Below are 15,482 nucleotides of genomic sequence, written 5' to 3' on the forward strand. Positions count from 1 at the left end.
TTAGTTATATTTTCCCAGTAGTGAGGTAGTAGCATTACTAGTTTTTAAATAATGTAGTTTGTCACCTGATTATCACCAGATTCATTGGTGATAAAAAGTGGTATGAATGTCCCTGCTTAAAGGATTAGTTCACCCAAAAATGAAATTTATGTCATTAATGACTCACCCTAATGTTGTTCCACACCCGTAAGACCTCTGTTCATCTTCAGAACACAGTTTAAGATATTTTATATTTAGTCCGAGAGCGTATGCAAGAGTATCCACACTATACTGTCCATGTCCAGAAAGGGAATACAAACATCATCAAAGTAGTCCATATGTGACATCAGTTAGTTCATTAGAATCTATTGAAGCATCGAAAATACATTTTGGTCCAAAAATAAAAAAAATCTACAACTTTATTCAGTATTGTCTCCTCTTCTGCGTTTGTTTTCAAACCTCAAATAAAGATTCAAACGGTCGTGAATCAGCGGATTGATTCATGATTTGGATTGTGTCAAACTGCTGAAATCACGTGATTCACGATCTGAACCAACGCTTTAAGTACAGATGCTCACTTTACTTTAGCATATTGATGAATAAGCACTTTTGTATTACTAAAGTAACATACTTGAATGAAAAAAATAGCTTGTGTTAAAAAGGTAACATTTTAGAACTGAATAATGCATTATTGAATAATGTAATATTAATACTCTAGTAACTACTGTTAACTAACAAAGAAAGTGTGATTAATGAATTAGTACGTAATAGTGTTAAGTCGAATGTGGTAGTTCACTATTAGCTAATCAATACCTACTATTTTTTTTTCAAACCTCCCTAAGGACTATTAAGAGCTACTATATACAGGTTCATAATTAATGTGAATAATGCATAATGTATAATTAATTCTAAAGTGAAGGTCATGGTAACCCACTAGTAATGACTCAATTATTACCAAATCCTTCAGAAGGAACTACTAATTATTTGGAACAGCACTCTAAAGTGAATATCATGATAACTCATCATGATTTAAGGTTTTGGATAGTAAGTGCTTCTGATGGATTTGGTAACACTTGAGTCATTACTAGTGGGTTACCATGACCTTCACTTTAGAATACTGATCTAAATAAGGAGCAGTTCCTTTGGAAGGATGTTGAGTCATTGCTATCCTAAACCTTACAAAAACCTCAAAAGTTTACAATGACTTCAGACAATCTTATGATGTTATCATGATGTTCACTTTAGAATACTTTTTTTTAATAATTAGTAATTCCTTCCAAAGGATTTGAGTCATTACACTGTAAAATTTTTTTTGTTGGTTTAACCTAAAAAAGCAAACTGTCCTCCAAAAAAAACAGACTCTATAGGTCAATTTCCTTATGAATTATTAATATTTAAATTATTATTATTATAATATCAATATTATTTAAGGTCCTTATTATGACCTATATTTACGTTTTGTGTTACGTCTGTCATGAAATGATATATGACTGTCGTTACCAATCAAAATGCATGTTCATTTTAATGCAATGTGAGGACTTTTTACCACCATTTGTCTTATTTCCATTTATCAAAAATATATATATTTTATTTACAACTACACCCACACTATCCCTAAACCTACCCAGAGGTCACTTTATGAGCATGTGATCCCTGGGATCGAACTCACGACTGCAGGATCACGCAATGCTTTACCAATTGAGCTTTGCAAAACCTGAAATATTATGCAGTTGAAAGGGAAAAATGCTTTAAAATGAAAGTTTCCTGTTGTCCATAGGAGCAAAACTTTAGAAAACGCTCCTATGGGTCGTATTTCAAGGAAGTGATAAATGACCTATATATGCGTATTGGTTGGAGGACATGTTGTAAAAAAGTAAGTAAAATGTTGAGGTAATTGAAATTAAAAATTTGAGTTGATACAATGAAGAAAATTGGTTTAATAAATAGAAACTCAAAATATGAACCACACATTTTAAAAAAAAATAAATGATGGAAATAGCTAAATTTGGCATGTTGCACTGCGTCTTAACAAATAAAACACCCAATATGCTTACAAAATCTTTAATAATATTTGAAAAAAGGTTGTCGATTCTCAAAAATGTTCATTGTATTAACTCAAATTTTTTATTGTTTATTTACAGGTAACTTTTTTTTTTTTTTACAGTATACTAGTGGGTTACCATGATCTTAACTTTGTAATTAATTATACATTATGCATTATTCACATTAATTATGAACCTGCATTTAGTAGTTCTTAGTCAGTAGGAAATACTAGTAGTTACTAATTAACTAATAGTGACATTCAGCTGGGCGCTATTACTTGCTAATTAGTAAATCAGAGTTTCTTGTAAGTTAATAGTAGTAATTAGAATGTTAACAATACATTACTCATTTGTTCCTGTGAAGTAACTCATTAATGACGGAACAGTAATCTAAGGTGTTACCAAAAATGGACAACAACGATGTTTGTAAATGACTTTCTTTTGAGACGTATTTCTTTGAATTTCAGTCCACCAGTGCACTGAATCAGCAGCTTCTAAATTAGTAGTAGCTTGCCCAACACTAAGATTTGAGCAATACTTTTTAAAGTCTTTTAAGCATTAAGCAACACCATATGTTACACGTTGCATCAGCTAATTAATATTTCCATCGCAGCAGATATTTCATATCACTTCTAGACTTAATAGTGGAACGTATCATGCTGCTCCTTGTCACATATACTTAAGCTGTTCCTCCAGCACTTGCTGATGGAAACCTGCAAGACCTCCAGTGAGTACGGGGATGAAGTGGAGAGGACTGCAAGGGCTGACGCTTTTCTTGTTAAAGTAACCCAAAGGTCAGCCACAACCCGATCCTTCCAATCCAGTTAGAGCTGCCGGCAAAGCTGTCCAACACCTTGCTTTTTCTCAGTGCCCCCAAATCCTTGACTGGCAGTCAAAACAGCCCTGAGCAGAATCAGAGGTGTAGTTGACCGCCTCTCGTCTGCGCTTTGCAAACCATCCCTTCAAGTCGCCTCTAATCCTCTGCTAGCCCGGCTGGCCGCGGAACCTTTAATCCCGATGCTTTCTGACAGAACTGAGCCCGGGCCTGAAGTTGAGGCTCTGCTTGCTTGAGAGAAATAAGAATGATGGTGAGAAGCATTTCAGAGCTCAGCCAAAGTCTGGACGCATCCGATGACAAACAGACACGGCCCGGATCTGCCTTATGGCTGACGCTTAGTGAGCCCGAACCTGCTCTGTTATCACTCAACACGCTTTTCTCTGCAGTCTTCCATCAGTGTCAGATGGAGGAAAGCAGAGATGACAACAAATAGTATCTTCTAACCTCTGATGTTTAAAGAGATACGACTGGTTAAAAATAGCATGTTTGAACACAGGCTCTTAAGTTAAGAAAAACGTTGTTATTTGCTCTCAGCAGGTTCTCCTTTTTAGGTGCCAGTTTCATACGCCGCAACGAATTAAGCAGTATTTGTATCTAGTTTTCCCATTAAATTATCTAAACATTTTTACCAAAAAGTTAATATCTTAATATATTATAGTTCTCAGAAAAGCAAAAGATAGGGAGAGAGGCCAATAGGGGATGACACATAATCTTAATTTAAGATATATTATCTGAAAACTTAAATTTACTTGAAGCAAAATGATGAATTAAGGATATTTACATCCACTACTGTTCAAAAGTGTTTATTTTATTCATATTTTTGTTCAGCAAGTTTGTATTAAATGCCTCAAATGTCACATTGAAGACATTTATAGATTTCTATTTCAAATAAATGCTGATCTTTTGAACTTTCTATTAATTGAAAGGATTTTGAAATGAAATGATTCTTGAGCAGCACATTTGCATATTAGAATGATTTCTGAAGAAACATGTGACACTGAAGACTGGAGTAATGAAACTGAACATTCAGCTTTGATATAACAGGAATTAAAACAAAAATATATATATTAGATCTATAAGAACAGTTATTTTAAATTATTTTTCAGTGGACTATTTCAACTTGCATTTATTGGCATGGGGCATGGAATATACATAATCTTACATAAAGGGACAAAAGGACAGGCTACTCCAAGAAAAAGCTAGAACCAAGTAGCAGATCTCTACAGGTGGTGCTGGGGAGGAAGAGGGATAAACAGAAGTTTTCATAAACAGGGCGATCATAGGCTATGGTTATGGATTAAGAAGTACTTCTGATTGGCTGATGCCACGGCATTGGAAGAACCAATGAGCGCTCGGAGTTTCATATGTATATAAAATATTTCAAAATATTACTATTTTTTACTGTATTTGTGATCATCAAATAAATACAGCCTTGGTAAGCGCAATATACAATTTTATTGAATTTAAACTTTTGAATGGTGGTTTTAATAAGACAAAAAGTTTTTTTTTTTTTTTTTTTTTTACTAAATCCACACATTTCAGATTAGATGTTGGTTGTTTATAATCTTGGTTGTCCTTGAATTGTGAGGAGACAGACCAACCGTCTGTGTTTTCAAATGATGTTCTTTTTTATGTTTCCACCAAAGAAGTGCTGCTGGATTCAGACCTCTGTGGAACACTGAAGGGAAAATGAAAGACTGTAAATGTTTAATGCTCCACCAAAAACAGAGAATGGGAAGTTAATATAAAATGTCATGCATTTCGAACCTCAACGTTTCATTCGATCTGAATTTTCACAGACCTGTCATTTATATGAATTACTGTATCAATTAATTGAAATGACTGGGAAGCTGTGTGGTTCCTCCTGGAACAATATTGCAGTATATTTCTCTGTTGTTTCATCATATCAGAAATAGTTATGGTTTCCAATATTCTTTTTGTTCTGGATGTCGGCCAAGTTCTACACAGGCAGTGTTGCCAGACGGCAGGCATTTTCAATCCAGAATGCTAAGACCTACTCTGGTTGGCAGAGAAGCTTGACATTTGTTAATGTTTTGTCCTAATCCATGGAAGACATAAATGTAGAACAAAGAAATTCAACCAAAAAAATTAATAGGAATTCTCGAATTTCTCTGTAAAGAATGCAGGAACTGTTGAGTGTGCAGGTGGAGCGAAGGACGGAGGAGAAATCTCCTAAAATCACGGCAACAAAAGTCCAGGCTGAAAACTGATGAAAGAGCTGTAATTTTCCATGCAAGCTGCAAATAGGACATTTCCTCATATTACTCTTTTCAGAAACATCAAATGTTTTTTTGGCGACGAAAATTATTTACAGAGGTTTTCTGCAGAGCCCAACAAGAAAAAACGAAAGGAAACGTGTGAGAGAAAAAAAAGAGAAAGTAAACCAAGGCCTATTTTTTTTTCTTTCTCTTCCCTGTTGCTGCCACTGTCACAGGAGGTAGCCTGTTAAACGCAGGAAACCGTTTGGTGTGTTTCTCTCTCTCTGACTGCCACACAACGCTGTTTGTCGTTTCCCTTTTGAACCGTTGCCTACCGGATCAAAGCATGCATGAAAGTGTGCAGGTTAGTTAAAACCAGAGACGTGTTGAACCACACACACACACACACACACACACACACACACACACACACACACACACACACACACACACACACACACACACACACACACACACACACACACACACACACACACACACACACACACACACACACTGAAGTCACTAAGGATAGCTCCACTCTGATGATGAAGCAATGTGCTTGCCAATAAAAGGCACCTATTGATGCTGAAGAAATCACAGGTATTTTTGAACCCCCTGAAAAAAAGGTCTTAATTGATATGATAATTGATAGTCTTTAGATTAATCAGCTGCTATTTGGCCATTTTGAGATTATCTGTAAAATGAATTGGCTGTTAACACTTCCAAAATCCACTGACAGCCTTGCCAATGGATGACTAGCCAGACAAATAGTGTTTAAAAAATGTTTTTTCGGGGGTACATTTTGAATAAATATTTAGTATTTATATCATTTTTCTATCAATGTTTTTTTATATAATAATAATAATACATTTTATTTGTATTGCACTTTACATTTGGAACAAATCTCAAAGTGCTACAGTTAAGATCATTTAAAAATGGGAATATACTAATAGATTTAATAGCTAAAAGACATAAGCTGTCCGAAAAAGAAATGCTTTAAGTCCTTTTTTGAGGTGCCCTCAGATGGTCGGGTAGGGCATTCCAAATCCGAGGAGTGGCAGAACAGAAAGCCTGATCACCCATAGAGCTGAGCTTAGTCTTGGGAAGATGAAGGAGGTTTGAATTTGTTGAATGAAGTGATCGTACTGTATAGTTGAAGGTGTGAGTAGTTATTTCAGAAAGGAGGGGGCATTTCCATAGATGCCCTAGTGGGTTAGAAAGGAGACCTTATATTCAATCCTGGTGGGAACAGGAAACCAGTGAAGTGAATGGAGAATGGTTGTGATGTGATCGAATTTTCAAACTCTCAACAGGATCCTTGCTGCACTATTCTGAACACACTGCAGTCTCTGCAAGCTTTTGTTAGGGATCCCGATGAGAAGTGCATTACAGTAATCCAGTCTGGAGGAGACAAAGGTGTGGACCAGCTTTTCAGCATCTGCTAAGGTTAGTGTTGGACGGAGTTTAGCAATATTTCTGAGAATGCAGAAAGGTGTCTTGCAGAGGTTTTAGATATGGGCTTCGAAGCTGAGTTGTGGGTCAAATCTTACACCAAGATTGGTGACAGTTGTGGAGAGGGGAATGTCTTGACCAGAGATAGTTAGATATACACTAACGTTCAAAACTTACGTTTAAAAATACAGTAAAAACTTGTTTAATATTGTACAGTATTATTGCAATTTTAAATGTGTTTTCTATTTAAATATATTTTAAAATGGAAATTATTGGCAAAGCTGAATTGTCAGTGTCTTCAGTGTCACATAATCCTTCAGAAATTATTCTAAGAATCATCTGCTCAAGAAACATTTCCTATTATTATCAATGTTAAAAACAGTTGTGCTGATTAATATGTTTGTGGCAACCATGATATGTTTTTCTCAGGATTTTTTGATTAATAGAAAGTTCAAAAGGACAGAATGTATCTGAAGTTCAAATATATTGTAATATTACAGATGTTCTTGCTGAATAAGTATTATAAATCTTACTGACCCCAAACATTTGAATGTTTGGACACATCATGCACACAAATAAACATAATATATGCAATGCAATTTAAAGGGTAAGTTCACCCAAAAATGCAAATTCTGTCATTTATTACTTACCCTAATGTCGTTCGACACCCATGAGACCTCAAAAAAACTAAATAATTACTTATATAGTGATGGGCTGAATTCATAACAATTTTCCAACGGTTATGAATCAGTGTATTGATTCCTGATTCAGATCGCGTGTCAAACTGCTGAAATCATGTGACATTGGCGATCCGAATCAGGAAATGACACTGGTGTCAATGAAGGCCTGTCTGAGCCATCGGATTTCAACAAAAATATCTTGATTTGTGTTCCGAAGATGAACGGAGGTCTCACGGGTGTCGAACGACATTAGGGTAAGTAATTAATGACAGAATTTTCATTTTTGGGTGAAATAACTCTTTAATGTTAGCAACATAACTGTGCATTTGCATTATATATTTGTAACCCCTCCTGTTTGCTCCGTGCGAGACTCGAACCCGGGTCCGCCTGCATGAGAGTTGGACACTCTAACAAGGAGACTAAAAGCTGCATCCTCTAGCATCAGTCACTAGAGTGTTTCGAGGTCAGAAGAGTGAGGTTTACTCGCACAGCAACTACTAGCTGGCCTCCGTTACATATTCAAAATTCACTGCATATTTTAAACAAAATGTGTAGTTTAATGTTTCGTGTATTGGTCACCCCAAAAATTAGCATCTGTATAGCAGTCAGTCGACCACTTATTAGTCCATCTATAGTTTGATGCAACAGCATGCCATTTTTGCTCACTATATAGAACATATGATAACTTAACCCCTTCAAAACTGTTTAAAGGTGCCCTAGAATGAAAAATGTAATTGCCATATTGAAATAATAAGAGTTCAGTACATGGACATAACATACTGTGAGTCTCAAACACCATTGCCTCCTCCTTCATATGTAAATCTTGTGCATAAAAAACACCACAGAAAAATAAGTGCTTCTCAACATAAGGCCATCCGTGACACAAGCGTTGGGGATCATTTATATGTTAGCCCCCAACATTTGCATACATATATAATATTACAAAATACAACTGTAGATACGTTGCTTACAGATTGTTTACTTGATCCTTCTAGCAAAAATCACCTTTTCCACCATATAAGATAAAACGATAGTCATTTGACAAGGCTATTCATTTTGTAAAAATATAAGTTTATATTTTTGAGAACTTAAGTATGATGTTTTTGCATGATTGTATTTCTGAGTACAACACAGTCACTGCATAGCCTACATTGTGACTAACGTTATATAAACATGCGTATATCATTGACGGAAAAAGACTCATCACTGGTTTTCTGAGGGAATGAGCGTTTGAGCGGTTGCCAGATTTCAGTCATTTAAATCACCCGATCAGAGCTTTTCTGTGAAAAGAACCAGTATACTATCCGGTGTTATACCTAAACATGTCCAATCTGGCAACCATATCCACGTGAGCTCTCTCTAGCGCGGATGATCTAAAAACACCAATAAACAAGCTGCATTTTATCAATCTCCATTTGAGATGTTCTGCTTAGTGTCATTCAGTCGGTCTGTGTTCTGTCAGGACGGTCAGGACTCACACCACGCGCTTTAGTGAACTGCTGTGAGCTGCTGAAATAAGCCAATCAGAGCAGAGCTCTAATTTTAATATTAATGCCTCTTCCAAATAAGGCAAAAACATTACATTACATCCATTACAGCATTACATCCTAGGGACAATTTATAGGGTTGTAAATGGACCTGTAAAACTGTATCTGGACAATTTTTGCCCTTAAATAGGCCACATACCCTCTATGTAGACATCAGAGAACAATTTAACATAATGTTTCAAATCATTCTAGGGCACCTTTAAAGGCTGGTAAATGTACAGCCCGCTCTTTTGTTTTACAGCAGGGCAGTGAAAAATCCCGTACTGACAGCAGCTCTGTTCACAAACGACTAATCAAGCCGCCTTACTTCGCTTTGAAAATGAAAGGAAACTTATCTGATGTCAGGTTTGCTACTGCCCAAGGACTGAGATCATTTCTCTCTCAGCACACAAATACTGGGTGACGAGAATCAATCAAACGCTGATTCACCGAATTGGCCAACACGGAGGAGAGGAAGAATTCACGGGAGCCAAGTGTGTCATCTTTTGCCAGAGTCTGTCTGTGTGCGTGATGACAATGCTGTGCTGGATTCTGGTCCGTGACGTGAGTAGCCTATGCTAGAACACTGGGTCTGCTGTGCTACTACAGCTGCTTGATTATAATGATATTCTGACCCCTGCTGATTCTAGAGGATCCACAATCCCTCTGATCACTAAGTTGCCTCAGGCTTATCAGCTCTCAGCGTGAGGAGGCTGCTGTCCCGAACATAAATATTAGATTTGAAAAATATAGGGCGAATATGAATCTAAGCCAGAGCAAATACTGTTTGGGATTTGTTTTTAAGATTATTTCTGTGTTGCTCTCTTTGTATTGTGACATTTAAATGAAAGATTCATACTGAAAATTGCATTCAAAGTGCACTAAACTGTGTTCTGATACTGTGATTATAATGAGTGGCAAAAATAATTGTCTTGAGAGAATGACTAACACTGTGTTGAATGATTATAATGAGTGACAAAAATAAATGCCTTGCCATAAAGCACAATATTTCGTTAAAGGCTACAAAAAAACACTTGAGGTGCAAACACACACACACACACACACACACACACACACACACACACACACACGTAGACCGACCCGGAGGCGCGCGCACACACACACCACTGAGAAGCTCAGCTCAGCTCAGCTCCAGAGTTGCAGAAATAAAGCTCCTCAGCAGTCGGCAGGTGTTTGAACATCAAGCCCTGCTCACGTTTGGCCTGCTGTGTTGGGTTGGAGAGAAAAACCCGCTCTGACTGCAAAGACGAGAGATGCAAGCAGGCAGGAGCAATAAACACTAGTGAATGGAAGGTGAAGTGACCTATTTCTACATTCGACGGCAGAGGTGTCTACATGAAAACAGGAAAACAAAGCTTCTTGTCTCGAGGCTGAAGGGAATTAGACATCATTCTGTGTGTGTTCGTTCTCTCACATATACATGACTGAACAATGTTGTGATGAAAAATATATCGGTTGAAAATATTTAAGTTTTAAAATAAAGCAGAAATCTGTAAATGGCTTTGTGTGGTGATTTACTGTACTCTGACATTGTTTAGACACATATTTAACTAATGTTTGCACTGATTTAAATGGGGGAAAAGATGTATAGCTGGATCATAGATAAACCCCTATTTTCATTTTAATACATTTTTGATTACCAGCATTTCCATATTTGATTTTCTGTGTCTTTTCAAGCTAAAATCTTTTTCTTTTTAAAGCCTCAACAATAACAAAATGAGAATAGCCTACTATACCTGAATATTGCATAATACCACAGCTCAGAGACATGGTAACTTGGAGTCATCAGACTTTGAACCTCATGGTTCACTGAGGAAAGAAAGAGGGGGAGGGAGAGTGACATGTATTGGACAAGCCACTCCCCCTACTGTGATACTGGCTCAAAACATTTAACCCCTCATTGCACTATAAAACAGGCTGAATTTAACCCCCAAACGCCAAGAGTATAAGGTATTTTCAGATATATTATCTAACCCAAGCAACATGAAAAAGTAAAATTATATGAACTTGCAAATTTTGACAATTTTCTGATTAGTTCTGAGAAATGCCAATATCACAAAATAAAATAGATGAGTGGTGTCATGTAGAATTTTAAAACATTATGTCAGTACACTGGTCTCATGTATGACTAGGCAATATATTTAAATATGTATGAAAATGTTCATTACATGAATCCTACTTAAATTAACATTTTATATAAAATAATAATAAAAAACAATATGAATTGATAAAAAGTAGCCTACAAATGTACACAGGATGGATAGATAGATAGATAGATAGATAGATAGATAGATAGATAGATAGATAGATAGATAGATAGATAGATAGATAGATAGATAGATAGATAGATAGATAGATAGATAGATAGATAGATAGATAGATAGATAGATAGATAGATAGATAGATAGATTACCTTGTGCACGTGCAGCCTCGCTTTACCTTCAATGTAAACTTTGACCCTTTAAACTTCGGAATGAGACGGAATGAACCATTTCACACAGAACTAATGACATTTCGCCTGTTCGTGTCAATTTAAAAAAAATGGGTTGAAAAAAGACAATAGATGCTTTAAGAATAGCACTTTATCATGCGTGTGTCAATACAAAAGGTTCACAGCTGCTGCTGATGTGAAGTGTGTGTGGTGACATAATGGACTAGTCGCGTGTTTTAGGCGCGTTCACTAAAGTTCTGAGCGCGTGCTTAGATCCACTAGTGTCAAAAGCTCTCGCGACTCTTAACAAGGGGAGAGATCGGATCATATGCTGCAGGTCGGACATAATGGCTACAATGTTGAGCAAAGAATTACCGGATATCGAGGTAAAGCGACACACAGAGTGTTACTGAGCTTTGTATACTTCGGTAAGACGTTTTACACACTTTGTTGCTAGCTGGGCACGTGTCCACGTTTTAAAGTCAGGGAAGGTGGTTTGTGTGGGAGACTGCCAAAACTTTGAAAGTACCACTGTTCGTGCTAAATACAGGCACATCGAGGAAGAATAATAATAAATAAAAACTTGGTCACTTGATTTTAATAAAATAAAAACATGCATTTGTATGCACTTCATGTAATCGACTTGTATGTTTAATTTCAACCTAAAAATCAGGTTATTGCAAAGCAGCATATTGATGGTGATTATGGTATTATTAAATATTATTATTAAATATTGTTTATCAGTTTGTTTGTTTTTTGCACATCATTTTCAGTTATGAGTCACATTGAAAAAGCTACATGCGAGGATTTTCGTCGTTAGTCTTTGAAACTTCGAATCGAAGGACATTTCTAAAACCCCTGAATGATTATTAAAAGGTGGAGATGAATAAAAGCACACCTGAATGTTTTTTTATATACACATGGCCTTGTGTGCTGCTAGGAAGAGATTTCAGGACCTTGGACAGAGACCCACTCAGTAGTTGACATCACAGTAGATGTTCACTGATGAAGCCGTAATTAGTAGCTTAATGAAAATGTACAGTTTCAATTTAAGGATAATTTCCTTCGGATAAACAAGTGTACTGCCACATATGTCAGACATTTTCTTCTGATGTGCAATGCACTTTAGAGACGACAAGCCTGTTGATTTTTGAGCTGTACAGGATGGCCTACATTGTATATAACTGTGATTTTTATTATTTTTTCAAAGCAGCTGTACAGACATTGACATGTCAGGAGCTTTTAATTCCTTTCTTTTTATATAAAGAAATTACTATTAAATCATGTTTTGTTTCTATCAAGTGCACTTAAGCATGCAGGTTGCTAATTTACTGGTTAAATTAGTCTAGAAAAACAGAGGCATTAATTTTTTTTTTTTTAAAGACTTCATGTCCCAGAATTAAAATCAATTAACTTAATCAAAGCATAATTGAATGTTTTAATTTTGTGCCTTTGAAATGGAGTATTTTAATTTAGGCCCATCAGACCTTCCTCAACTTCAGTGTCTCAGGGTGCGTTTCAATCAGCTCCCTAGTTTCGAGTTCGTGAATTAGTATATTGTGTACACAAATCCGGACACTGGCTCACTACACATTGGGACACTGATGATTACTTCATTTCCAGCTGATGATTACTCAATTTCTGGCGACATTACTACGTACATCGACAACATGCAATGTTGTAATCAAAGGCCGCAGGACTAATATTTTGTATAAAAAATGTATATGCAGTTTAATGTAACAATAATTAAAATTAAAATTAATTAAATAACATAAACTAACAACATTTTAGCTGAGTATGTTTATTATATATGTAAAATAGATGTGTTTTATAGTCTCAGACTCAGACGTCACGCCCACATGCGTATGGCACACTTATTTGGAAACACTCCAGGAGTTTGGAAGTCGTCGTCTGATTGGTTGAATTCTACAGGATGTCCGCGAGACGTGTGTGTTGAGTTCTTTAACGGTCCACCTGGAAACAAATGCCGTGACTAAACTGTAAAAAAAATTGTTGGTTTAACTTAAAAAAGTAAGTAACCTGGTTGCCTTCAAATTTTGATTTCATTGAAATTAAAAATTTGAGTTGATACAATGAAGGAAATTTGTTTAATAAATAGAAACTCAAAATATTATTGTATCTTAATCACATAAAAATGTGATAAATCATGAAAATGGCATGTTTCACTGCGTCATCACAAATAAAATCACAAATTAAACACACACAGTGGAAGTTCGCGGCTCCATTGTCCAGTAAACTTGCACAACGTTCTTCAATGAATAATTTATAGATGCATGCCGGTCTGTTATTGCAGAGACGTCGACGTTACATTTTCACTCCCTAAACATGACGGGGAACAAATCGAACTGTGAATGGTTGCGTGACATGTCAGTCAAACGTCCTCTTGGGCGGTACTCGGCCATTGAAAGATGCGATAGAGCCCAGACTTTCTGTCGTCAGTCTGAAGGTCTGGCTAAGCGAGACTATTACCTGTCTAGCGATTTGTTTATGCTGACATTTAATAAAATAAACAAAGCGCGTTTGTCTTTTTAAATCGTCTATCGTTTTTCATTTATATTTATTGAGTTGGCTCATGAGTGTGACGTCATTTTTGGTAAGGGAGCATAATGCTCCCTGGTTTTTGTGGTGCATTGTGGGATTTTTCAGGGAGTGAATGTTCCAGGGCACTGGATAGAGACAGCCCTTAAAATGGCAGACTCCCTGATCAGTGCCTTGACTACTGAACTAGGGAGCTGATTTAGACGCACCCTCTGTATTCCCAATATTAGTTCCAGCTGTCCGTAGCATTTGCAATGTTTGATCTAGCATTAGCACATCTGATTTACATGAATCCTATCTGTTAGCGGGGAGCCAAAGAGAACGTCTTGGTATGCACAGCACACGCCAGATGACATCTCTGCTCAGGTGAGATAAAGCTTTCTCTTTTAAGTTGAGCCGATATGGGCATTGACTTTCATAGAGAAAATAGAACTGTTACTGACGACACTCATTAGCATTTCTATTCATGAGTGTTATGACTATGGCAACGTGACCTTGGCGTGCAGAGTGCACTTAAAACGTGCTCTAAACGACTCCTGTCTGCCACTGAAAATACCTCACTAAATGTCATAATAATGGCTGTCCATGGGGCAATTAAATTGGCCATTCATTTTGGCAGTGCTGTCAGACGTCTCATTTTAATATCCTGCTTTTCCGAGAGCGCTAAACGTGTGCCTTTGTGTGTGCTCACGGATTCATTAAAAAATCCTCCGGGATGGCCATCAGTGTTCGTTAAAAACCAGATTAATGTGGCCGCTTACACAAAGGGCTACGGCTTTTTATGGAAGGCCCCGAACCACGACAATGACCACTTCCTGATAACGAGTCAAGTACCGTGATAGAAAATTGTCGACTTAAAAGCCAAAATTGCAATATGAACGTTATGAAAGCCCCATTAGCTGACAGACATCCATATCATGGATGTCAAAGTCAGATGCTGTACCTGCTGGAGCTTTTATCCGTGCCTGAAAAAAGAAGTCCTTCTCAAGTTCAGGAGGAAACTTAGGAATATGTATAATCTACTAATGGTCTGCGATCACGTGCGGTGCTTACCAAAACGTTGACCTCATGACATATGCTACTGGTGTAATTGCTAATATAAATGGTTACATAGTAGAGGGTTAAATGTATCGGAGCCCCATGGTTTAGCAGGCAATTGATTCATGGATTACTTGCAAAGTTTAATCGTCATAGATTGAAAGTTTATCATTTGCATATTTTGTCTTGCCATTTACACATTCAAATGATTTTAAACCATTGCATCACAAGAAGAGGCAAGGAGAACACAATTCACTACTCGCTGAATTCACTACTGTTATCTGTGCTCATAGCCACACACAAATGAAGCAAAGGCACAGACACAGAACTGATTCCTCTTTTGCATCCTTGCGCTTCGCTTGAACGGACACATCCACCAAGGCCGTAACCAAGTAGTTTGCATCACTCCGTATTTCTGTTGGTTGCTGAACGTTTTTATCGAAAATGTTTGTCTTTAGTAAACATCAGTAATTGAGAACGAAATCAGATGTGTGTCATTATATTGGATAAGTGCATTTAGTCTTAAAGTGACAGTAGCCTTTAAATACCTGCTGTATGCTATGGCACAAATGTTAATCAAACAACAAAACACAGCTTTAACGGTAACACTTTAGTATGGGGAACAAATGTTCATTATTAACGTCAACTTTTGCCTCAATAAACTCCTGATTTACTGCTTATTAATAGTTAGTTA

At 36.7% G+C, this 15,482-nt stretch overlaps 1 protein-coding gene and 1 long non-coding RNA gene across 2 annotated transcripts in view; one reads left to right on the forward strand and one right to left on the reverse strand.

The window, feature by feature from the left end:
• Nucleotides 1-1,453: 1,453 nt before the first annotated feature.
• Nucleotides 1,454-11,252, reverse strand: LOC137089516 (uncharacterized). The gene is made up of 3 exons (XR_010907694.1): nucleotides 11,174-11,252; nucleotides 10,497-10,569; nucleotides 1,454-3,087 (listed from the first exon to the last, which is right to left on the reverse strand). It is a non-coding gene; the product is annotated as an uncharacterized lncRNA (long non-coding RNA).
• Nucleotides 11,253-11,425: 173 nt separating this feature from the next.
• dpydb (dihydropyrimidine dehydrogenase b) overlaps nucleotides 11,426-15,482 on the forward strand; it is a 162,353-nt gene continuing 158,296 nt past the window's right edge. The window contains exon 1 of the mRNA XM_067453948.1: nucleotides 11,426-11,577. Within this exon, the coding sequence (XP_067310049.1) occupies nucleotides 11,539-11,577 (39 nt within the window). The 5' untranslated portion in view covers nucleotides 11,426-11,538. The remainder of the gene's footprint in view (nucleotides 11,578-15,482) is intronic.

The sequence above is a fragment of the Pseudorasbora parva genome, chromosome 9, assembly GCF_024679245.1.
Source record: "Pseudorasbora parva isolate DD20220531a chromosome 9, ASM2467924v1, whole genome shotgun sequence".
In the NCBI taxonomy this organism is placed as follows: Eukaryota; Metazoa; Chordata; class Actinopteri; order Cypriniformes; family Gobionidae; genus Pseudorasbora; species Pseudorasbora parva.